General features: G+C 40.5%; 1 protein-coding gene across 25 annotated transcripts in view; it reads right to left on the bottom strand.

Moving 5' to 3' along the window:
- The window catches only part of NRXN3 (neurexin 3), a 963,701-nt gene that overhangs the window by 876,442 nt on the left and 60,089 nt on the right, over positions 1-27,170 (bottom strand). For 24 of the 25 annotated variants that reach the window (XM_085582217.1, XM_021542849.4, XM_085582229.1 and 21 more), the window contains exon 3: positions 1,064-1,081. The exons of the other annotated variant lie outside the window; for it this stretch is intronic. In XM_085582217.1, the coding sequence (XP_085438343.1) occupies positions 1,064-1,081 (18 nt within the window). The remainder of the gene's footprint in view (positions 1-1,063; positions 1,082-27,170) is intronic. 25 annotated transcript variants of the gene reach the window in all.

Below are 27,170 nucleotides of genomic sequence, written 5' to 3'. Positions count from 1 at the left end.
CTAAATATGCCAGGAAAATACCCAAGTGATGGGTATTCAGGCCCTCCCTGCATCTCTCTGGACTGATGCACACAATCTGATTATCCAAGTGTAGAAAATAAGCAAATTGAACAGAGAACACATTACAGATCCAGATAACTCATTCCAGGTTAGATTTAGCAAAAGTGATGCAGAAAGCTGAGAAGGAAAAGAGCTTTGACTTGACCATTATCCGATTCCAACCAGAGCAATATAGGGTGGTTTCTTGGGGTCTCATTTCTATTTCAGATAATGATAAAGCAGATGGAACTGCCTGCCTAAGTGTGAAGTAAAAATTTGTTTCTAAAGTTTCATAGGCAACAGAATGTGGACTAAAGGGCCTAGTCCATCTAATATTTGTAGCTGAAGCTGGGAGACCCTGATCCTTTCAACAATGAGACAGCAAACGGAGGAGGGAGGTTTGGAGTTCTCTGTGGTAACATACACTATTGTGAAAGAACTTCACATCTAAACAAGCACACGAAACATACATTCATTTTTCCTTTCAAATCATTTGTGCTCTGGTGAGAATAAAATTTGATACCTAAATAAGCTCACACATTCAGATTCAGCCAGAAAGATACTCACTGGTTTATAAAAATGTAAAATAAAAAAAAAATTAAAAAAAACCCAAACTTTTTTAGTAGAACTGAAATTCAGCATGTTATCAGTGGGAGTAGCAAATGGAGTAGACTGCAGTAGGAGAAAGAAAATTACTAAAGTAGATTTTTACACCAGACTACACACAGATGTATCAGAAATAAATTGTATATAATGCACTTTTTAGTGCCAGGTTCAATTAGCAATACTAACAACCATTCTTAATGTAATTTTCATTAAGAAAACATCCCTTTAACTGACCAACACAACGTAGCTTCTGAAGAGGGAAGTTTGTGACCTTTGCTACTATGAAGACCTTCTTTTAGCAAAGCCTGTGCAATCCAGACCTTGTGATGTCCAGCAGGAAGCAGGATGAGACCTGCCTTGGTAACTTACCACCACTCCTTAAGGATCAGCCTTTCAGCTCAGCAAAAGTAGCACTTACCTGGAATATGATTGACATCTGTCGAGGTGTGTTCATGGCAAGCAGAAGGGAGAAAAGAAAGAGAAAGAAAGAGAAGAGAAAAAAAGCCATTAGAGATGCACACAGCAACTCAGCATCCTTGCATGGAAATCAATTTCATGCAAAACCAGAAGTAATTAGGTTTGTTTGAAGGCCACCCATCTGCATCCAAGCACGCCACCATGCAAGGGAGGAGGCACTGGCTCTTTCTCCACTGTGCATGTAAAAGTGAATCCACCATCATATCTGTCCGGAGAGAGTTCCTGGAATCAGATAGAACCAAGCCACATCAGTTCCTGTAAGAATATTAGTTAAAATATTCTATGTTTTTCACACACACAAATGCAAAAGAGAGAAACCAAAACCAACCTGCCTGTAGAAGGCTTCTATAGCACATAAATTCAAGCAAGTTTCCAGAAAAATAGAAAAGAACCTGCTCCCCTTTTATAGGGGCCATGTGAATTTATGACCAGGTGTAAGACAAACCACATAGTCCCAAAGTCTAGAAGAGAGCCCATTCCTTTTCATTCTTTCTGCCCATCATCTCCCAAAAACCATCCTTCATTGCAGACAGTAATAAAGGTGGGGGAGAAGGAAGTGTGCCAGAGCTCTGCATATACTCTCTTTCAAAAGATTATAAATTCAGGAAAAGTATCATTTGATACTTTTTCTCTCTGTGGTATAAGACCACATTTGAGAACCAATCACATAAATCTCAAAATAAATAAGTCCTTTAAAAAGGGAGGAGCAAGACGGTGTAATTCATAGTATTGATAACAGAGAAGGCATATATTTGAATGTACCGTTTTGGGAAGAGCCCACCAATCCCAAAGAAAGTACTTCAACAAAATGCTTCTCATAACTTTTTTTGCATGACAAGTTTAGTCTTTCTCTGAATAAGCTACACTTACCATAATACCAAGAGGAAGAATCCCCTGAAATCTCATAGGGTTAGATTAATATTTTCCTTACAACTAAACCCTCAAAAAAAAAAAAAAAAAAAAAAAAAAAAAAAAAAAACTTGCTTGAGGAAACAGAGAGACCAGGTCCATAGACAGCATTCTCCCCTGGAAGCTTGTACCCACCAGGAGTGGGCTGGTGGAGTTATCACCTTCCAGTAAAGCTTCAAAGAAATACATTCATGATCTGGACTACAGATGCCAGACTACTTCTGCCACAAATCCAGGAGCATGACATACTGAGTGCACTGGCTTCATACTAAGGTTTAAGGCTATATTCTTCTTCTCCCAGTGTGCCCTCCAATTTCCATCAGTATTCCACCTTCCTGTCCAAACCCACTGTGCTCCTGTGAAACTGGTGCCACTTGTTCTCTTGTTCTCCTGAGACACATGCAATTCAGTGATGAGTGAGTCCCATGCATGCTGCTTTTTGCTTATCACTCTTTAATGGCTCCAAAACCATTTGTAGAAAAGTCTCTGTGGAACATCAAGCTATACCTTCCCGCCCTAACAATGCAAATAAAACAATGCATGAAGAGGGGAGGGACTGTTGCATCAATTCATTTAAATTCCATAGCTTTTACTAAACATATATGGCAGATTTGATGTGGATTATTTGCTGCCTCTCCTCTTTTAACCCATAATTGCATCTAAGAACCAGTGTCTTGGTTTGCAGGCCTAGAAGTACAATAAGCACAGAAAATTTACCTGAAAGTAATTCCTTTTAGGTAGGAAAAGAAAACAAGTGTCAGGTAGCAATGCAGGCACTGAGGATGGAAAGCAAAAGAAGGTGATAGCGGGGCAGAAGGAAGGAGCAGACCCTTAAACACCACTCCAGGATGTGAACATGATGACAAAGAATTTACAAGTCCACTGCTAGGAGCAGTGTTAAGTTGATGCGCTGCTTGGGAAAAATCAGTGGCAGTCAGAGATGATCACAGATCTCAGAAGAGGTAGAAGTGATTACCATACGGTACTGCCAAGGTTTTGAAAATCCACCATCTGCTTGAAATTCTATTCTAAGCAGGTAAAAAGTTTTCAACCCATGTTGTCCTCTCAGCCTCCCTGCACACCTGACAATGGAGCAGGCACTGCTGCAGTCCAGGCGATCAATGGGGGCCTGGAACAGCAGGCGGCATCACCAGGATGCCTCTGCTTCAGCAGGAAATCTGTGGGATGGCTGGGGAATAAAAATTACCAGCAGATAGAAAGGGCAAAGGAAAGAGCTAGCCAAGGGTTAGCAAGGGATAAACACATTAAGCAAATAAGAGAAGAGGCAGTGGGCTGTAACTGATGATACACTGCTTGAAATAATACTTACTTAACTGTGCAAGAATTAAACAGGTCATGAAGGTGTTAAAAGGCAAATGATAAAGTGCTAAAAGCTAAAATAAGCATATCTAAAATTTAATTTCTCAATGGCAAGTAACAGCAAGGGGATTTCTTTTTACCTGTCTTTTTTTTGTGCCAATGTCCCTAAGAGCAGGCATGCCCCATCCCGACTGATTTAACTCTTAGGTTTTTTTTGCTGTATCCTTTTTTGCAAAGTTTCCACCCGAAACTATTTCTTTATACACTAGTTGCACCACTAAAGTCACTGGTTGCATCTCTGTGAAACTTTCACAGTACTTACCTACATGGCAGCCTGGGTCATTAGTGTTACTTCCCATACTAAATGCTGAAGGAGTTTCTTGTATTGCAGACACCCCCCCATGTGGTATCTGCTGGCAAATGCTGATTTCCAAATGGTGAAACTATTTGCTTTTTAGTTTAAAACAACAAGAGAAAGCACTGCTTTCTCTGTGAAGACAAAAAAATGACACATAACCAGTCAGTCCTCACAAAAGACCCTACAATAAATACCACTGTGGCAAGTCACTGAATCACAAAGCACAGGATATTCTGGGTTAGAAGTGATCCACAGGGATCATCAGGTCCAGCTCCTGGCTCTGCACAGCACTATGCCCAAGAACCACACCATGTGCCTGACAGATTTGTCCAAATGCCCCTTGAGGTCTGTTAGGTTTGGTGTTGTGACCACCTCCTTGGGGAGCCTGTTCCAGTGCCCAAACACCAAGCCTGAGTGAAAAAAAAATATTAAATTTTAAATATTTTTTTAAATGTTAAATGTAAGTCCTCATGGGAAACACCATCATACTTTTGCAGTGTGGAATCTTACTCCATTTTGGTTCACAATTGAAACTGTGGCTGCATATATTGACAAAAGGGACCCACCATACCTTATGGATGCTGGCTCTACAATTAGGAGACATCTAATGCCTTGAGAAAGTTAAATAACAGAGATGGCATGTAGCTACTGGGACCAGATCTGGGGACCTAAGATGACTTTCCTTCAGACCCTGCCATCTGAGATGTTCTTCCAAATTCTCTTTATGTTTTTCTGTTTTGTCTACAATAGGACTGTTTAAAAAATAAAAACAATAGGAGTGTTTCCACTCTCTTCCATTAGCACTACCTTCCTCCAACTACATAGACCTCCTTGCTGCCACAGGGACTGAGGAGGCAGAGCATTCCAATTAAGGAGGAAGCACGCAAAACCCATGGCCAACAAAAAAATTCAGTGACCATGGGATTCACTGCCACATAGATGGAGGTTTCTCCACTTCCTTCAGCTCAGAGCAGTTCAAACACAGAAAGGTCTGCCTCTTAATGTAAGACAAGGCAGAGCTTGCTTTATTCTATACACAAGAGTCCATTTATTGCTCCTTTGTAAAGGGCTGAGCCGCAAGCCAGTAGTGTTTGCTTTTGTTCTTTGATGATAATAGCTGTGTTGAAAGAGGGATCAGCAGGGCCGCTGCCTTTGTCTGGTGCAGCCCCAGCCATCTATCTAGGTGGGGTGGAGGATGAAGGGAGCAGGGGGAACAAAGCAAATGTTATAGCTCAGATCATTTCCATGCCTGTACAGGAAACATCTGAGGTGTTTTTCACTCTAACATTTTTAACATAAAGTTTAGCAAAAAAGGAAAGGTATCATGACAGCACACTTCTCTCTCCAGATGGAAAACAAAGACAACATAAACTTTCTGAAGGCACAAGCCCTAGCAATACACATCACCCTGATTTAAAGAGACCTACTTTTATTTCCATCTCTGCAATCTATTCAGTCTTGTCCCCTGCTTTGATGTGCTGTCTTCTGGCAGCTAAACTGTGAACTACTGACTGAATTCACAAGTTACAAACAAGCTGGCAGGTAGAAGCCTCCTAGGTTAAGTGGAAATAGGCACCTAGAAGTGAATGGCATTAAAGTTCTCCAGCATCACTCTCCAGCATTCTCTTACTGCTCTCACTCCGAACAGCAGTGTACAGAGATGACTGAGGAGCAGGCAGAAACTGGAGAGAGGAGGAGGGCAAAAGCCATAAAACTTAGAGGCATTTTTTGTCATAGGAGACCCACTCCCAAATGAGAGGAAACCCAGCTTTTAGACTCAAAAATTACCACACTCTGAAGATTATTCAGATATTGACACCTGAAACAGCTTTTCTAAAGTAGATTTGGCTCTCATCATTCTGCAAATACAGAAATGGATATGGGCAGAGTCTCACTGACAGAAGCATGACTGGTTGGGAACTCAGGCACTTAATTTGACATATTTTATATATATTTGTGTGTATGCATATCTATATATATATATAGAAACCATTCAGACCATCTATTGATGCATTTATGGCAGTCAGTGAAATGATTCAAAAGATACATGATGAGCCAGCCTGAACTCCTCAAGTGTGGTAGTAAGAGATGTTGGTGACTCACAACTGGGTGATTATCTCCTAAGCGAGCTCTGATGGAACATTTTAACAATATAAAAAGCTGCATTTTTATTCAGCTGGAAACACATCAAACTGGCAAAAGCAAATTCCTCACTAATTTAATATTTTATCAAATAAAGTGTTAATTTCACATGCTGATTTGGCAAGTGGTCTCATTCTACCCTAATCTGGTCTGTTATGGTGTCAGAGTCCAGGACATCCCTCTGGCTGCCCTGGCTGTCTCAATACCCTGGTATGAAGTCAAAAACATCTGTGGCTTTGATTTTAGCCTGTGTAAAAAGTTGCCAACTTTGTATGAGGAATTACAAGCCACAAGGGTTTGAGTAGTGTGATAGTTGAATTAACACAGGGTGGAAAAGTAGAAATTTGAGGTTTTTAGAATGTAGTTCAAGGGGTCAAGATGGAAGAATTTGGGCTTGTCCTAGCCATCTTCTCCTTCTTGTCCTCCACGTCTTGGTGTGATGGTGACACTTTTCTATTGGTTTAAGGTAGAGACACACTGTCTAACATAGATGATAGCTATTGGCACAGTATTGTGAATATCGTACACATAATTTTGAGTGTATAATGTAAACGCCACCTGAGGTGGGACACAGAATGTCATGACCTCCTTGCTAAACAGAACTCAGCAGGTCAGAGAAAGAATGTTATAGATAAGAAAGAATAAACAACCTTGAGAAGCTGATCCTACATATTCAGACTCCTCCTTTGGCTGCACGGGCTGGGAAACAAGGACTTTCACAATCTTGGGGTCATCCCAGCACCACCCTGAGATTATGGCACAGATGAACACATGGTCCTACTTCACCTCCTACAGACTCTTCTTTCTCTTCAGTACACAGTGGTTCAAAACCATCAGCAATGGTTAAAGCAACTCAAAAGCAAATAGCATCCCCATTGTATAAACACTTTATAACAAAATTTGCTTGGGTAAAGAGGGACTCGGTAATGAGATCAGTTCCCCACATTAGCACATCCCTGGACACAGCGCTGCCACTGGACAGATACTTCGAAGATTGTTGTGTTTGTGGTTAACCGAAGTTAAAATCTTAGCTCCATTGAATCCATAAATTATTTGAAAATTACTTTAAGACTGACATGACTTTCATTCTTGATGCTTACTTAACATCTTTTGTTTTATACTGGTAGTAGGATGCATCCCTGGTGTCCTTCTAATTATTCCAATGGGATTAATTTGCTAAATATTTAAGATGCTAGATGTTTAGGATACTGAAACAAATCCAAGACCACTCCAGCCTATGATGTCTGTCACTGAGCAACACTGGGATCATGAAGAACTTCAGAGTACTAGCAGGTGTAGGCCTTATTGTCTCACTCCAGAAGAATAGGACCCTGTAATTTGTGTTAATGGAGTGTTGAACACTTCTGATTTTATTCAGTAGAGATAAGTGGTGACACATACACAAACAAGTTCATTACAATCAATTACATTTCTCTGTGTTCTTTGTCCTATGGGATCTCTTAGGCTGCCAGCCTCTTGGGAATAGTATTCACTTGATACACTGCATAGAATTGCATACATTTGTGGTACTGTGCCTTTGCACAGCTAATACTTGGGATCCCAAAGCACTTATTAGCTGTGAATATAGGACTCATTCATCCAGTACTGAAAAGCAGCCAGCTCTGAAGTGAAAGAGACAGATGTTTAACAGCTTATAGGAATACCATACAGCAGTTTAGCATGTCAGAATTAGAACAACAAAAATTACTTAAAGAGGCAGAATGAAGCTTCGCTGATTCTACTAAAATTGTGATTTTAAAGCACTCATGATTTAAATGAGGTGAAGTGATTTGATTTCAAAACTTATCTGAATTACAGTGATTTGAGGCTGCCAATCCTTTTTTCCATACTGTGCACATTAATGTTGTGGGCAGCCTAACCTCTACATGGGGTGAAATGTGAGGTCAACTGACCTATGTCCAAGTACATCACTTTCTAACATATAGGAAATTTGAGTGGAGCCTTTATCTACTAAGAAAAATTAAGCCTTTACCTTAAGGAGCCAAGTTCTCTCCTCTCAGGGAACCAAGACATGCAGGCAGAATGTGTGCTCAAGCTAGCTGGGGTGACATTGGCAAACCACTATGGTTTTGCTACTCTTATGTGGCCATATAGGAAAGGGCTTTCATATCAACATGGTATGGATTGATTAAGTATGTTTGCTGCTTTCAGAAACCAATGCAGAGTTACTTGACTCCAGTAAGGAAAAAAAAACTTAGAAAAACAAATTGCTAACAATCCCTCTAATTAACTCTGTGTCATTACTATTCTTAGATAAAGTTGCTTGCTGATTTCACAGCTTTCAGTGAAAGTATCATCCTCTCCCACACATCCTAACAAATATGCTCATGTACATTCCTCAGCGCCTTGCTAGGGGCAAGTCAATAGTTATGTATACCACTACTAGCCAAAATCCAACTGGAATTTAATTACTCTGTGCCCTCCAAACAATCTGTTGATCTTTACTTAAGCTGCCTAGATACAGTGCCTGAGCACCCCAGGAGGAAATTTCTCTGTATTTCATCCTAGGTGTCTGGGCACTGGACAAAATAGAGGATTTGCTCCCTGCTATTTTGCACAACATCTTCATGTGTCTACATTCAGCCAGTCATGATCCCAGTCTTGTGGGGAACACAAAGATACATAACTGTATAATTTCTGAAGGGCAGATGCAAGCAGAAAAAAAGTGTCCTTCATATTCTCCATAGAGAGAATGAAAATAAACTTATGATGATGTTTTAGCTTAATGTCAGAAAAATTTGGTAGGAACCGGGTAGTGAGGCTCTGGACTACTTTGGCCACTGAGAGCTTGTCAAAAGCATTGAAGACTATTAAGAAAAGACTAGACAAGTATTTCTCATTAATTTTTCAGATTCACCTGATCTTGTCTTGGAAAGACTAGTTGGCCCTTATGATCTATTTCAATCCAATTTTCTATGATTTTATTATTTTAATTCAAAAGACACTTTACCCAGACAATCCCATCAGTAACAACTGCTAGGCATCCTAAACCAGTAGCTTCACTAATGGAGCAAGGCAGACATCAGAGTCAAGCCTCTGACATCAGCAATGCACAGGTACTCCGGAAAGAGTCAAAGGATCTAAGAAAAATCACAGTACCATTATCAACAACTTCCAGCAACAAGACTGGTGGAGGTTGCATCATGATCAAAATGTTGATCATTCTTTGATGGACTTCTCCCTTCTTGACTTTGTCAAGTCTATTCTGAAACATGTGAAACTGTTTTTCTTTGTTTATTTAAAACCTGCAACTGGGCATCCCCAAACTGTTGCTTTATAAAATATATGAATAAGCATTTTCTATTCAGCATCACCACAGCATTCCTGATTATAAAGAGCTACGTCACCTTCTGCTTTAGCCACTTTTCTGAATTGAAAAGTGCTGCCCCATCAACATCCTCTGCAGATGGCAGCTGTACTTTACCTGTAGTGAAAAGGCACCAAATCTACATCAAGACCAGTTTTGATATTTATCCTGAAGTTAGTTTTACAACTAGTATATTTTAGCACAGGTCTAAACCCATCAAAAGTCCTTCCCTCTCCTAAGTACCAATCTGACCAAAACTCCAATGAGAATAAAGTTATTATTCTCATCAGGAACACAGACTGACAAGTTTATGTGTAAGAAATGAAGACTGTGTTTGGACAAATCACACTAATATCACCCTACCACTCCAGCAGTCCTTGTACCTCACCAGAGGCTGGTGCAGATCCAGGCCCCTTCCTCTCTTTCTGTTCAGCGGTATCATGCCCACAGTCCTATAAAGAGCATTTATCTGCCTTAGAATTCACTTGAAATGCTTGGGCCAAGAACAAGCTGTAGCCCCTGTGTGCAGAGTACAATGTTACAGAAGAACATGGACATTCTCAATGGCATGCACCCAAGTTAGGCACACACATTACACTGTCTCCTCTATAAGCACTACCATTCAATGTTCCATGCTAACAGCAAAAGTTGCCATATGGTTCATTGTGCTACATATTGGAAATCACAAAGATTTTCCACCTAACTGGCCACTCAAAGGCAGGGGAAGGGACTAAATTACTTTCTAGCCTTTAGCTACAATATTTGGGACCACAATTTGTAAGGCACCCTTATATTAGGAACAGTAGCACAGTCACATAGAAAGTTGTTTTTCAATTTTCTTAGGTAAAGAGAGGAAGATGATTTCTCTTTACTCCCCAGCTTGGATGAAACAAGAACCTATGGCCTTCTAAAAGCATACAGGCATACTTCTATGTCACACTTCTATATCATTACTATCTCTGTATCTGCTCCACTCTTCCATATCTGTATTTATGGCTGGAAGCTCCTATCCTCATTCAGATTTCAGTTCATGGTGAAAAGTCTCACACACTTTGAAAAGCCTTTCAAAAACTATTTGCAACATTCCCATGAGCAGTTGTTTCTTCATGTTTTAATTACAATTAAAACTATCTTCCCATTACAAGCCAAATTTTCTCTTGACTTTAACAATAACTAAATCAATTAATATGACATTTCAAGGGCTGCATCATGTCATAGCAATACTTATTCTTGTAAGCTGGAGGTGGCACACAAGAGATCTTAGGGATATAGAAGTCAGTTTCTCTCCAGTGGTCTTGTTTCAATCGATTTAGGCATCAGGAAAGGACAGCAACTGGATGACTGCCCCTAAATGAAATAGCCTCACTGTCAGGAATACCCTCCCTGGATTCACCAACACAGCTACTACTTCTCTGACTTCTTAGATCCAGCAAAAGCAATACTGCTAGGTGGTAATCAGGACATAAAGACAACCAAGAACTTGATGATGCCAATGCACAACAGTGGACTTTCCCAAGATGACCACCATGAAAATTAATTTATTTTTGAATAGTATTATAAGCTTACATAAAAAATGAACTAGCCATATGACCCAAGAAGATAAAACTAGTTTAATTGCTGGCAATCTGCAATCTGTTCAAAGCACTGAAACCAGACTCATGGTGTTTCACCCTTGTCTACATCACCTGCAAGGGTGACACAGAGTCTGGAAACCCAGGAATTGCCCACCATATCCCACAGAAGGAGAGGAATCTCCTCCTGTTGAGGAAGAACCTACACACTTGCTAAGGAGTGTCATCTTTGTTGAGATCTCGGATCACCATGACAGTTGCAAAAGGCATTTACTGCTGCCAAATCCATTGTAAATTGTGTTGCCTCTGTTCCTTTCTTATAATCTAAAAAATGTCAGATAGAAATTAACTTTGGGCATATTTCCTATGAAATATACATCAATGAGAATATTCAATAAATAGTAACACAAAGAACAGAAAAATGAGTTAACCCAAGGAGATGTGGGGGGTGGGGTGGTAAATTATAAGTAAGCATAGAAAGGTTTGTTAAGCCTATGAAACAGCCCATGTTATAATCTATTTGCTGTACTCAATCTTGGAATTAATAAAACAAATCCCTTGATATGTCTGACAGAGTTATTAGAGGATGCTAATATTCCTCTCAGAGCAATCTGAAAAGGTGGAACTGGAGCCATAGAATGCTGTGACTAGTCTAGTCAAGCAAGGGTGGAGAGAGAAGGGGATCCCTTCTTCAAATCCACCTGACTTTCACTGTCAGCATTCCTCATTCCTGTCCAGCCTATTCTAGAAAGTGTTAGAAGCTGTAGAACAAAAGGCAAAACTACACAGCGGAAAACTCCCCATCCCATTTCTCAGTCTTGCCACTGGTTGAGCCCTGGGATGCCTGAGTCCTTCCCTGCTCACAGCAGGCTCGGGTGTCACGTCATAGAAGGGACCTATGTACCACCTCCTGTACCACTGGTCTCAAAGGACATTGCCTGAGCTCTGAAGAAGCAGCTCATACAGGCTTGGAGGGCAAGGAATATTCATTTACCCAGTTACACCTAGCACTTACTAGTGCCACATGCCAACACTCTTTGTGCTGCATCACAGCATCCAAGGCCCAGATGTCATATTACATCCATCTGCAAGATTTCCCAGAAAAAGCAAGAGGTGACATTTTCTTCTTTAAAAGGGACCTCTATCAGGCTTCATCCAGGTATTGTATTGTCAGTATCATGGTACCTCTTTGTTGGAAGGTCTAAGTAGAATTATTAACATTACACCACCAAATCCAGATCAGTTAATGTTACACACCTCGCCAACATTCATGAGAACATGCATCTGTTCTTGAAAAACAGAGCAAGGCAGAGGGATAAAACTCCTACTTTCTTCCTCAATACTGATTATAGCAAACATAGAATAAAATCTAGGCTTTTTACAGGATTTAGATAGTTTTAATTTGGAATTCAGTTCTGTATTGGGAGCCTTGCAGAAAATACTGTATTCAAGGAGCTAGTGAACCTTGAACTGTCCATGTCTGTTGTGTTGTTCCTTGTACTTGGGGCTTCAGAAGCCCATACAACAGCAATAGCAATCACTGCAAGAGCTTGCTGGAGTGCCCTTTGCCATGGGATGTTACAACAGAAACAAAACTTTAACTCGTCAGGAAAAGAGAAGTGATTCTGTTTGCTGCACAAAATAAAAGGCACTATAGCATGGAAAGGAGGAGGAAAATCCATTCACGGTGGATGATATCGGAGGTCCATTTGATGGAGCACGAAAGCAGGATTCCAAGCCTCTGAAGTGACAAAAAAATTTACTCACTATTCACATTCTTCTTTTTATTATATCTAATTACAATGTCTATTTTATTACACCATTTGGTTTTAAGTCTTCTTATTTAGATCCAGAAATATTCTTGCACACTATCTCACACACAGCTGCTTCTCAGCATTAAGGGAGAAAGTTGTCAGAAAAGGCTGGCACAGTTCTGGTCAGCCACTTGGTGCCATCAGTTGCTAAGGTTTGTGCTTCAGTAGGTCTCTTCATCAAGGAACCACTCACAGTCTCCTGTTTTAAACACTCCCTGAATTGTCTAAAACCACTGTTTTGAAATTTACTCGCCATCTATAATCTGCTAAGCATGCCTCTGGATTTGGTGTAAGTATCAATTATTGATTTGCTCACTCCAATTCCAATTAGGATGGAGTTCCAATGTGCCTGAAGAGTGAGAACTCCATTTATTACACATAAAAATACATAGTGCATGCTCCTCCAACACAGAGAAATCATCCTAAATACAGCAATGAGTAACCAGAAGAAATGCATCTTCTTTTCCACTCCTTTCTACACTTACATATAAATTTTAGAATATGTGTTAGTGGGTTTTATATTCCATGTTATTGCTGTATCTGCTACTGCAATATATATATTTGAATTAAACAGAAGTCATCAGGAGGTTCTATTGCAGGCATTTGCCTTGTTTATTGTTGAAAGGCACTGCTTGGAAAAGAGTAACTGCTGACTTCAGTAAATGTGAAACATAATGATGGGAAACAGCTGCATTCTGCATCTTTCAAAATGCTAAATTTCCTTGTGTGATTGTCTAAATGTAGACCTGCAGCCTGCAGCAGAATCTATGCAGATGCAGGCCCAAGTGCATAATCACAGGACCTCATACCCACTGAATTCAGCAGATGTCTCTCTTCATTGAATGGACTAGGCCCTGGCCCCTAAAATTACAGCATTCAAATGCAGGGAAAAATTTATTTGTTTTTTCTTTTGATTAATGTGTTAACATAATACACATAAGCTCATATTCAGAAAAACAGAAAACAGAGAGGGTGTAGGAAAAAGGTACACATCTTTTTGGTACTGAAAAAAAAAATAGTTTAAAATGTCTACTCTTTTTAAATTTGTAAAAAAGAGTGTCTGCAATAAATAGCTTCCATGCTAATTATCTCAGATTTTTTATACAAAAGATACTGCTGAAGAGTATGAAGCCTCCAAGCTACCATTCAAACTCACTCTAAGTCAATAAAGATTCAAAGTTATTCCCAGTTAGCAGTCTCTCCATAACCTAAGTGGGAACACATTAATAGACCCCTCAGTTCATCTCCTGGCTGATTTCTGAATCCAGAAAATCCACCATCAATAACTGGCTTCCAACAGTACACAAATATGTTGAGCACTGTATGAACTGCAAGAGCACAACTCCCCTTCCCACCAAGAAAACTGTCAAACACAGTGTCAAACATTAGTACAGATACCTCATCAGGGTCTCAAGCACAGAAAGAATGCAATTTAGTCTCTTATTTCTAAATGCCATCCTGTTGCAGAAAACTTCCACCAGATGCTTGTTACATGAGTAAAAGCTAGTACCTCTCCTCCAGGAACTGTTATTACTCACCAGCCAGGATGCAGCTCTACGTGTGCACGCAATAGCATCACAGAAAAGGAAGGTATTACAATCTGCAGCATACATCAGGTTGTTCCAGAGTGTTTGAACCTCTGTGTCTGATGAGGTCAAAGAGAGCCACAGCCCCTTTTTACTCCCTGAGAAATTCAGTGTTTGTAACTGCAGCATGAACCAGGGAAAGCCATTCAGCTTGCTGATTATATCTCAGAGCCTCATTCACTGCCAGGTGAGTAATCAGTCCTACACTTAATGAGCTAATAAAAACTTCCTTCACTAGGAAGACACTGCCCTGAAATAAAACAATATCAATTAGGAAAAGAGATGCAATTCATTGTTGGATTTCAGTGATAGTCATAAGCACTGTTGCTGAGGGATTTGGAAGAGGGATAGTACCTTCTTTCCTATGCCTTGTAATTACTAAAAGGGTAATATCTCTTCTCTCCTCTTCAGGAATATGTCAGTATGGATCCCACTAGAAATTGCTGGAAAGCAGTAGCTTTCCAGGATGGTAGGAGAAATTATTTTAGCTGCATCAAGGAGTGATTGGAGTATTCCTGAAATGGTATCTGACCTAACTGGGTTTTCAAAGAAATAACAAGGTTTAAAATTTGATTATTCTGTATTGTCACCTCACAACATGATGTAGAAACAGGTACTAACATGGGCTTTTGAGTTCACAGAATTATAAAGTAGTTGAGGTTTGAAAGAACACTCATGACCATCTATTCTGACTGCCCAATTCCCCTAGGTCAAAGTAGACCAAATTGCTCAGGACTTTAATCAGGTTTTTACTGTATTCAAACATGGAAGACCTTGCAACAGCTGGTGAAGTGAGCCTGGATATGAAAAACAGGACATACATTTAAAGAGAGATAATAAAATCTGGTACACATTCATATAAAATGAAGAGGGAAGGAGGAGTGGAGGGCATTTAGACATCTGGACCAGTATGAGAATTCAAACACTGTCATTTGGTAAAAGATGATTGGGCAAATCATTGCCTTGTACCACCTAACCCTGGATATTAGGCAGCATACATAGGGAAGTATGAAAAAACTATGTAGAAAACTACACAGTTGCAAAATTAGGGCAATAGAAACCTGGCACAGGCAATACATAAAGAAGTGGATGAAGCTCTTGGTATCTTCCCTTGTAACAGGTCAGTCATGGAATACTTGTATTAGCAAAATGTACAAAAGGAGATTTATAAGGACTTTTTTCAGCAGCCACCAGATGCTGGGTATCAAAAGTCTGGTGAGGAAGCTTGCCAGCTTGGAGGTATAGAGTAACAGGATTAATATTTGATCTAGATACTGATGATTTTCCAGAGAGAACAATTGAGTGCATCTTCTTGGTTGTTTATATCATGTAGCATTTTATAGACACCTTGCTTATCAGCTAGGCCACAACAGAAGCCTATAAAAGAAACAGAAACACTGTGTAGACCAGTGCTGACTACTTTCTAATCCAGGATATTACTGTAGCTCCATCTCCTTCCTCACACTGCTCACCACTTCAGATAGCTCAAGCAACTATCTGTGCCTTAAAGTGCTATTGCCCTGTTCCTATTGCCCATAGAATAGCAGACCATTTGCACTGCAATGAGCACATTAAGGAATATTCTTTTTCTCCAGGGTTAGCCATAAGACTTCGAGGTAAAAGCATGCAATCCCACTGGTTTATGGTGCCTAGACAGAATATATTGACCTTGGTCATGTTCTAGAAGGCCAGAAGTGAATTCTAAAAAATAGCATCAGTTCTGTACACCATCATTTGAGAAGCACCAATTCCTTCTCACCAGCATAATAAAATTTAAACCCTAAAGAAAAAAGACGCTATCCAAGAGGAGGATATTGCCTATCACCCATAATGCCCATGAACTTAGTTGCTTGTTAAGAGTGAGAGAAACTGTTTTATCTTCTACCTACCAGGGAAGTGGATCACTCTTCTACTCCACATGCTGAACCCTTTAGAGTAACATGAAGAGTAAGGTGGTTAAAAAATAAATAAATAAATAAATAAATAAAATAAAATAAAAAATAGGCCTTATATGAGGAGCACTGAGGTCAACAGGATCGCTCCAAGGTATACCCTACAGCCTGGGCAATGGTACAAAAGAACTGCCTTGAGCCTTGAGCCAGTCTTAAGCTTGGTGAGGTCAGAGAATAAAAACCCACTTCACTACTCCATACCTCAGACAGAAGACAGTACATATGTATCTGCTGGGTTTGTTCAGACCCAGAAGAGGGAAACAACCTCCCTTATTATTTGGCATAATGGAGCATGAGCAAAAGCCACTTCTTCACTCCTACATAGTCTCTTGAATGACTCACAAAGAAAGCAACACCCACTTCTGTTGGGGCAAGCTTTCTTAGGAGTGACACCCTGAAAAAGAATGGGGAAAAAGATAGAAAAGATTAAACTCATCAAGTAGCTACAGCCATATTGAATTTACAAAAGAGCCTGAGTCTATTTCCAAAGATTTATTCACTAAACTCTGGAAATATTCCTAATCACCACTGAAAATTTGCAAGTGTATAATGTGTGTGGGCTGTATTATCCACCAAAATCTCACTGAACTTCAGGTTGGGAAGTAAAACTATTGACCTAAGAACTGCATTCACTGCGATTCAATGATAAAATGCAAAACCCTAGAAAAGACAACTTGGGCCTTCCGATATTTCAGAACATTCAGTCCTGCTCTTAGTTACAGCTATGAAGCCTCAAGTGAGCATTAGTAGTGCTTTTTCACTAGGTTTTACTCTTCACAGTCTTTCTCTATACCAGTGTGGAAAGACATTTTCCATTGTCTCAAATGCAATGACCACCTTCTTACTGACTTCAGATCACTCAGCAGTGCACAGTCTCATGGCATATAGAGTATCATTGGTTTGCTGGATACTGCCAGCTTAAGGCTATTTATGTCAAGGTCTGAGGCAGGACCTTTGCAATCACCTTAGAAAATACAGGACTTGGCTCTACTACCAACGATGGTCAAGACAGTCTTGGTGCTGCTGTGTCAGCCCATGAGTGACATTAACCCTGGCTGTTTTCTGCCTCCTATAGTTTCCACATCAGTCTTTGCTTTCCTGTCTGCTACAGTAGGCACTGAATGAAGCCACCTCATTTGGGAGCAGGAGGCCAAAGCTTGTCTCCAACAGGACCTTCAAAAACTGCTCCAGCAGATGGAGCTTTTACCTCGTATCTTGCAATTTACAGTTTTGTGGAGAATGACAAGTCGGGCATCTGCTCTTTTCTGAAATTCCCACACACAAAAGAGAAGCCTGTTGTGTTCATCCCCTATAATGATTAACCCTGGAAAATACACAACTCTTAAAACTGGCTGAGCTTTGAATCCAGAGGGGTTGGGAGAAGTCAGTTCAGACAGATGGTCTAGGAGATAAGAGAGAAGACTATTTTGTCAGAAATTAGTTTAGTTTCACTGCATTAGCAATGTTCCATTATCTAGCTCTCTGACCTAAGGCCCAGAGGGAAATGAAAAAAGGTCACACCACCTTTATTAAAAGACTCAGCCACCACACCATCCTATTAAAGGAAAGGGAGACCCAAAGTTTCTACATCTCTTCTAATTTCATTTATGAGGAATGTGTAGACCAAATAGGATCCATACTGGCATCTGAAGACCTAGAAAACTTCATTCCTCAAAGCCAAGAGCAGAGGAATGAGAAAAAAAAAAAAAGACTGTTGTAGGAAAAATAAGACTCATGCATCACTACATTCTCCTTTTATTTGTCAAGAGTCTTGGCACACATTTGACAAGGGCTAGGAAAGTGTGAAGAGTGTGTATCTAGTATCAGGTGGCAGATTCCAGCAAGGGAATCAGATGTCAAAAGGAGGGAGATTTAAATTATGTTCATGGAAGAGATCCTCGAAGATGTGGACATTTGGCCTAGCTGAGGACAAATACTAGAATGCAAACATGAAAGTGCAGCTTTTCCTTCCAACTGAGTGTCTTGAAAGCTGATCAGTTTTCCATGCTTGGACAGCTTTTCTGCTACAATCACACAGCAAGACTGGGTTTTCCCTTGCTGACTCGCTCTCTTTTTCTCCAGTTGCAACTCCCAACCCCCAGCCTCCCTTAGCTTTGCCTCAGAAAGACAACTTTGCCTCCCAGTGCCAGTATGCAAAAGCCTGCCTGGCCAGTCGCAACATGGAGGCTCTTCCCCTGATAGCCATGATCATCTTGACAGTTCTGCTTTCTCTTAATATCATCTGTCATCTCTCCCACTGCACCTCCTCTCCCTGAATGCAGCCTCCTCCATCTACCATGTTAGGGTTGGGGAAAAGAAGAACAATGATCAATGCCGAAGTCAGAGCACTTATTCCTTCCTTCCTTCTACTACAGTAATAAGGCAAAAAGAGCCAGGGGCAAGCCTGGATGGGACAATTAGGCTGGAGGAAAAGCTGTGAAAAGCAGCAGAAACATAAGCTGCCCATACAAAAAAATCAGCTCATACTTCTGCTCTGAGAAAGGAACAGCTGGAGTGTTGACGTTTAGGTGTGATTTGGCTTAGAAAAGACTGCCAGAAAGATTTAAGAAAAAGATCCACGTAGTCACAGGTCTGCATATCACTTTCCAAGCATCCATCATGGAGATAACAGCTGTACAAATACATCTGAGTCTGGAGTGGCCACTCATTTTTGTGTGAATATCTTGGAATCCAGTTTGACAGCACTACCAACAAATGTCACTCCTGATCTTGGGATTGCCTGTTTGTTTAGATCTGTTCCCTTCTGGCCTAGTTCTTATGATGAGTTTTATTACAGATATAAAGGAATTCTACTGATGTGGTTCTTCACAGCACCAACAATTAATTTGTTGTGCACTGCACTAAAATAATTCATACATGCTTACTGCTTCAAATAATTTAATTTAAACAGCTTCCATAATAAATACCAGTCAGAACTGTTAGTTACCCTGAATAGAAGAGTTCTACTCATATTCCTGTATGCTATGCAGTAAAATAGATATCTGCTGGAGGACAGTATGGTTAAATGCAGTTTATCACAATTACACAGAAAATAAGAGAGCACTTTTGGGCTGAAGAGCACCTAGTCATGTTTTCTCATTATGTTATTGTTTCCAGTATAAGCACAATGTCATCATGCCCCATCAGCCACCATCTTCATTCCAGGCTGAAGTTGCTGCTCACTTGGGTAACAGTTCTTTGCAAGGCAACTTAATTTTCAAGGGCAACATTAGAAATGGGGCATACTGAAACCCTTTTTAGTATCTAAATAAGAGATTTTTGGGCAACAAACAGAGAAAATAAATCTTAAAAAAATTTAAGCTGCTCAAAACAAGTAAAGATAATAAAAGAAAAGGTCTTTTCAGGAATCCGTTTTTCAGTGGGACTTTCTCTCTGCTCATGTCTTGGACAGGTGTACCCTTTGCTGGGTAAAAAACTGGATGGCCAAGCCCCAAGAGTAGGGGTGAATGGAGTTATATCCAGTTGATGGCTGGTGACAAGTGGGGTTCACCAAACTGTGTTGGGACCAGTTGCATTAAGTATCTTTATCAACGATCTGGATAAGGGGATCAAGTACAGCCTTACTTTGCAGAAGCCACCAATTTCAGTGGGAGTGTTGATCTGCTGGAGGGCAGAAAGGAACTAGTGGGGAATCTGGACAGAATGGATTGATGGGCTTAGGCCAACGGTATAAGGTTCAACAAGGCCAAGTGTAAGGACCTGCATCTGCATCACAACAACCCCATTCATCACTGCAGGCTGGGGGAAGAGTGACTGGAAAGCAGCCCAGAGGAAAAGGGCCTGGGGGTGCTGGTCAACAGCAGCTGAACATGAGCCAGCGTGTGCCCAGGTGGCCAAGAAGGTCAGTAGTGTCCCAGCCTCTATCAGCAATAGCGTGGCCAGCAGGAGCAGGGCAGTGATTGTCCCCCTGTACTCAACACTGTTGAGGCCACAACTGGAGTCCTGTGTTCAGGTCTGGGACACTCACTACAACAATGACACGCTGGAGCGTGTCCAGGGAACAGAGCTGGTGAAGGGCCTGGAGAGTAAGTCTTTGGAGAAGCAGCTGAGGGAGCTGGCGAAGAGAAAAAGCCTGTGGAAGAGGAAGCTCAGGTGAGACCTTATCCCTCTCTACTACTACCTGAAAGTAGATTTGGCCTTGGGGAGAATTGGCCCCTTCTCTCAAGTAACAATTGATAGGATGAGAGGACAATGTCTCAAGCTGTGCCAAGGAATGTTCAGGTTTGCTATCAGGAAAAATTTCTTTACAGAAAGGGTTGCCAGGCACTGAAACAGGCTGCCCAGGAAAGTGGTTGAGTCACCATCACTTGAGGTATTTAAAAAAATGTGTAGATGTAGCACTTAGTGGTAGGTTAATGGTTGGACTTGATGATCATAGATGTCTTTTCCAACCTAAATGAGTCTATGAAAATAACCAACAAGACAAAAAACTCAAATTGAAAACTCCTCTCTTCATCACATATGAGCAACCTTCTATTCAATCTGCTCTACTCAGCTGGAAGTTCAGCATAGCAGATTCCTGCTTTCAGTGGTTCATTGGAGCCACTCCACTCTGGAACAAAGTTTCCAGTAAAACTTACTGTTTCTATGGTCAATGAAAGCTGGACAGAAACAGAAGGTTACATGAGAGCCTAACCCTTGCAGGTTTGAAGAAATTCAGAAGGGAGGGGAAATGTAAAACCACACTTTCTCCTATTGCCTTCCATCCAAGGGTATGTTCAGTCAAGTATTCAAGTATGTGAAATTAGTCTTACATTTTGGTATTTTAAGTGAAATCATAAACCTTTCTCTACTGGAAAGATTTAGAGGAACTGAATCCTGTCTTGAAAAGTTGTATGAGAGCACACATAAACCACAGACAGACAAAACCAGCTATAACTTTTATTGCTACAAGTCTATTTTTCCTCATTATTAACTCAAAAAAAGCACTAAACAGGGTAATCCATAAAGCATATCCCAAGCAGTGCTGCCTACTGTCACGAGCTACAGAACAAGGTTCAAGGTGGTTTCAGCAAGCAAAGTTATGAGACAACAGCCCCAAAGGCAGAACTTCTTGGTTATGGACAATCCAATCCACCAAAAAGAATAAAAAGAGAGTTGAAATTCTTTGAATTTCAACTAAAATTTTACAAGAATCCCTAAAATCCAATGCTCTGTTTTTTTCTTCACATTCAACATATACCACAGCTTTTTGTGGGTTTTCTAGCACACTTGGATAAAACTAGATAAACTACTACACTGTTTAATACTTAGGACTTAGCATTCTGGATTCCAATTTCACCTCAGGCAGCTTCTGGACTTGATACCCTTCAATAATTCTCATTCTGTTTGTCTCTCAGTTTTGCCATCAGTAAAATGGAGATAGCGTGCATTCCACAGTGCAGTAGAGTGATGTGAAGGCTGACTGATTTATCAGTAGTTGTGAGATGTTTAGGAATAGTCTGATGAAATGTGCCACATGCATGCACAATTTATTATTAACCTGACAGCATTTTAGCTCTTTTATTTTCCTGCCTTGCACACAATTCAAGTGCAGGATGCCTGAAGCACATCTGAATGGATGCCATGTGGCATTTTGATTGTAGCAGGTACTATAATTTAATTCTGAAATTCACAACTTTAAGATCACATTTAAGCACTATTTTTGAAATTAATTTTCCTTCTTTACCCAGTTCTAAAAGAAGAACATTTGATTTGTCTTGGTTTCAATTCAGTATCAGATCATTAAAATTATGAAAGACAAACACAGGCAAGGAAATAATCTCATAGAAGAATATGCTCTTTGGGCCAAATCTTTAGAAGTGAAAAAGAACAGAAATAAATACAAAATGAAGTTAAAATTATCAAAACTGCTATTTTGAATTCCAGATCATTCACAAGGCTTCAAGGTGCCTGAATCACTTTTCAAAATGGGACTTAAAGGTAACTTGACAAGATCAACAAATCTAAGTAGATTTGTGTTCAGTTCTTAGTTAAGGACATCTTCCATTTGATGAATGAAAGCTTTGCTTGAATAAAGAATACTGGGTGTATGCAGTTAATTTTGAGTACTATTTACAGGACCAGATGTACAAGAAAACATTCTATACAATGATCCTTACATTTGATATTTTCACTACAGAATAGCTCATTGATGACGCAGTACCTTGAAGTTAAAATAATTCACCTACCCATACTGCAGCAGAGCTGTGCACAAGGAGAAAACAGCTGAGCAACTGTAAGGATAGAAACTAAAGAGGATGTAACCTACATTTTGTTTCACTCCCAGACCTGAAAAGGGGTTTAAATTGTTTTAGTCAGCTTTCCAACAACAACATTTTGTCAATTAACTAGGAGGAAACTTAAGCAATTTCAGCTCTGGAAGAAAACTAGTGGAGACTGTTACAAATGCCTCAAAAGAGCGTGATATAGATTCATAGATTTTTAAGACCAGAGGGAGCACTAAACAGACCTACAATACAGCAGTGACCTCCACTGTAAGTGGTAGCAAGGCTATAATTAAACACCACTGACAAATGAGTTCTGAAATCACAGCCAATTGTTCTCCCGGGATAGAGGATCTGTTACTTAGTACTTCAGTTTAGCTATCTCTTGCCTCGGGCAAACTGGGAGTCACCACACTGGCAGCAGCAATGACAGGGAAAACATCCCAGAGCTTAAGAATGACTGTCATGCCATACTGGTGCAGATCCCAAGTGATTTTCATAGGCAGAGCTTTGCTTATCCAGCCCAAATTTCAGCTTGGGCTGGCTGCATTTCAAAGAGCATTTCTTGCACAGAGAGGTATTTATTGTACTCTTCTTTGGGAATGCCTGCTGCCCAGTCCTCAGGTCTGGCTACACTGTAAACTACTTAGGTTCAACCAACACACTAAAAAGCTAAAAAACAAACTGCTGACAATCTCAGCCTCTCAAATCAGCAGCTGTGGTGCTTCATTAACATACTCAGCCTTGCTGCCTTCACTGCCACTGTTGAGAGACTGCACTATTCAATGATACATATTAGAAGTCAAATGGGAAAGAGCCCAGTCGAGTCCTATCCACTCATAATTATTCCTCAAGCCTTTCTTTTAGTGGAGCTCTTGACAGACAACAGTACCTATGGAGCTGTCACTTCCAACAAACTGAAAGGATAACAGTGCTTCATACCACTCTTCTCTCCTGGGAGGCTTCAAAGGGCACCAATCTGGTCACTGCTGTATTTGTGCTCTAGGCTCCACTTGCTGTCTGCAAGCTGGAAATCTGTTCTCCTCTCTGGTTAAGTGTAAGCTATTCTTAGGTCTCCTTTTGCCTGCTCTTCTGAACCTGGCAGTTCCCACGGGAGCATGGTGGGGTTGAATCCATGAGTTTCCATTAGTTCCACTTGGTCACTATGGGAGTACATGCCCCTTCCTTAAAACATATCAACATTTTTGGGGTATATTGCAGTTCATCAGTAGTAGATCCATATTTGGGGTAATCATGTTGGTAAAATTTAAAATAAGCTACATTGTTACATGTAATAGTTATAGAGTACATTTTTTTAAAAAGTCAGGATTCAGAAATTCTACAAATTAAAAACACATTGCTTTTTTCTGCACATTGTCATCCAAATCAGTTGGTGTTTTTGTTCTAAATATTTTGATCTGAATGAAACCACCATTTTTCACAAGGAAAACATTTCCAGTCTGTCTGATTCTGATGTGTCTTAGGTGGTCAAAATGCAACTTCACATGTCTTTCATTCAGACATGCCACACCATAGGGCAGGGAAACACCAGACTGCCTTAAAGATACATTTCTGTGTCATATGCAAAGTAGAGATAATTTGTATAGGTATATAGGCCTCATGTCTGTTCAAAACCAACAGGCTTTGGAATTTGTTGTAGATGTGTTCATTGCTGCAGTTGAGACACAACTGAGCATTTCAGCTTAAGTAATGAAGGAAAAGAAAATTTAGGAGGAGGCAGCCAGCAAACAAAATTACAAATTGATCACTTGAGCCCTACTTTTTTTTTTTTCAGTGAAGAAAAAAAAGTCACATCTTCAACAACACAGGGCCCACTAGAGGAACATGGAAGAAAGAGGATTTGGCCATTTTCTGCAGCATCCTATGTTTACTCCATAGGTCCTCTACACAATAATAAACTTATAGTCATAACAATATCATCATATTTCAAGCTCTGGGATCACACAGTACCTCATCTGCCAAATTTTCAGCTAGATATGCCTGTATGAGTTTTGCCCCATCTTTGACACTAATAGAAACATACATCTACCTCTGGTTATCCCGAGGGATATAGCAATGCTACTGCTTCACAATGGCAATATATCCATCCATAATCTTTCATATTCACTGATCTCCTGTTATCTTCCTTGAAGTCAAAGCTATGCAAATTACAAGGACCTACACAGATCTCCCATTACACCAGAGGTCTGGTAGACATCACACAGGGTAGTTCCTTTGCACAGCCTCCCGCCTCCTACCACACCAAGTCCCAGAGCAGGTCTCAGAAAAGCCACAGAGCAAAAGGCAAAAGACAGAAGTGAAAATACAGAAATTTGTTAGTTTACGAGCTTTTTCTTTTAGGCAGTCCTAGACAAGAAATTTAATCACCTGTCACCTTCACAAACTTCACCTTTTTCTTTTTTCTTTTATTTTTTTAATCAGCATTTTATTAAGGAATGATTCCACACACTTCTTCCCCATTTAAAAGAAGTCTTTGGGGAATATAAGAAATTTCAACCACATACAGAAAGAAGCTTAAGGAAGTCAGCTGCAAACACAACTGAACTATGAAATTTGCAGATCACAACACTAACCACTCTCTTCACGGCTAGCCATTTCCCAACTCTTGTTCCTGATCAGCCTCAGTAGAGGAACATGCCTTTAGTTCCAAGGATTTCTCGTACATTACCTTGAGGAGAAAGGTATTGAGAGACTCTCCAACCCTGAAAGCCAGACTTGCAATATGGACGCAGCAGGAATAACCAGAAAATCAAACACATGCCTGTGGAGACACACCAGAGGTTCTGAAATCTCAGACAGTGCCATTTTTCTCAAGTACTAAGGCAACAAACCACAAAGAAATGAAAATCCACCCAAGAGACTACAGAGGCCAAGAAAGGCTTCTGAATAAATGCAGCAGCCAAGCAAACTATGGAGCCTGCCAGCACTATTAGAGATTGAAGCCTGGGTTTAACCTACATCTCAAATTCCTACATCTACTAAGGAATTGCTTCTTTCTTTTTTTATAGAAGTCTCTTGCCAAATACTCAGAGCCAAACCAAATCCATTATACTCACTCAGGTTACTTAACTAGTCAAATTCCATGAGTAAGAGGAGGAAAATCACACCTGAGAGCAAAATCCTGAGAGTCAAGTGTACCTTTCCTCCTTGTCTTACATTGCAATCTGCAGACAAATACACCTGTTTTATCTAATAAGCAGTCAGAGGTTTGATGAGAGTTAACAGGAAAAGCAAGGTTTTTATGCACCCTTTCAGTGCCTTAGAACCACAAAACACTTGCCACCTTCATGCTAATTAAACACTCAGAAACAATCCAATGGGCTTTCTTTGCTATCCTGCTTTTTGGGCGCAGAGGAACAGAGGAAGGGCAAACTATGTCATTCTGCTTGGGTAGCCTTTTATGCTCTTTTTGCTTCCCCTGACAGCACAAGGTGGAGGCAAGTCTTGAGTATGGAGGGTGAAAGGAGCAGGCTGAAACCAGCAGCCCCAGCAGGGAGAGAGCCAATGCAGACAGGTAGGCAGAGGTGAGCCACAGTACAAGGAAAAGCATCTGATCAGCATCTGAGGTTCACAGCAGAGGACATTTGGGGGAGGTCAGTGGAGCACATGGGTCAGATAGAAAAAAAAAAAAAGCTCTCTTTCTCCTATTGCTTGTATCAGCACCCTGCAGTGCAGCATCTGCTCCATGTCACCAACAGGGAAGAGGCTACACTGCTGCTCAGCCTCTGTCTTTACCAGCACAACTGCAGCCTGGCCTGGGAAGGGTCTGCCTACTCACAGTGTGACACTGCACAGAGTAGCAGAAAACTGGGAGATTTCTGTTGAAAAGAAAGATGAGGAGCACTCTTCAAAGATGGCCACTTAACAAAGAAAACCACCTTAATTTCTAATTGCATGTCCTAGCTAAAAAACTGACTATCAAATGAAGTCATTCTACTGGGTGTTCATGCATTATCATAATTTACTTGTCATGCTAAGATATGTATATGTCTCTATCATTGTCATACAGAAGCATATGGGATTCTTAACACCTGGAGTATAGGAAGCCCCACTGGCTACATATTTCAGATATAGAAACTGAGACACAGGGGGTAACCAGGTACATATCCTCTGCAAAGAAAGGTCAATTGATTCAGTCTTGAGTCCTTCAGTCTGCCAGCAAATCACTCCAGGGACACAGAAAGACTGTAGCAGAAATGAAAATCAGCCTCTTAGGTGCTAACACTCTTATGACCAGACCATTCAAGTTCTGCTGCCCTGCTCCACTTCCTTTATATGTTATACCTTGGTCTCTTTTCAGAATAATGAGGTGAACAAATGTACATGCAGGCAGGGCCTGGAGAGCTGACACAGCATAACTGGCAAAGGTGTCAGTAGCACAGAATGTGAATCCAGTGTACTCAGGGCTCAGGCCCATTTCAGAGCAAACATTCAAATACAAATGAGTTCTGCTTAAAGTAGATTCTGCCATCCAGAGTCCTTCCTACCCCCCACCCCCCCACACCCCGCCCCCAACATCTACTCCTGTCAGCCCCTGGGCTGTTCTGCACACAGTTGTCAGCTCCTGGACCTGTTTACAGATTGAAGAAGGGCAACTGCTTTACTCTGCAGCATGAGCTTACAATGGCAGTGAACTGTCTGCAATGAAGGATTGTGCAAGAGACACACACATATACCAGAAGTCACATTGCTGTCTCTGGACAGCAATAACATGGCAGTTGCCTTGCTTTCTATAGAGAGAGAAAAAAAACTTTACTGTCCAGCAAGTTCAAAGTTGGTCAGCAAAGAAACAATTAAAATTAGAAGTGAAATCAGAAGTT

This window comes from Lonchura striata, chromosome 5, assembly GCF_050655825.1.
Source record: "Lonchura striata isolate lonStrDom1 chromosome 5, ASM5065582v1, whole genome shotgun sequence".
Lineage (NCBI taxonomy): Eukaryota > Metazoa > Chordata > Aves > Passeriformes > Estrildidae > Lonchura > Lonchura striata.
Note: the sequence above shows the minus strand (reverse complement) of the source record. Positions and strands in the feature narration are given on the sequence as shown.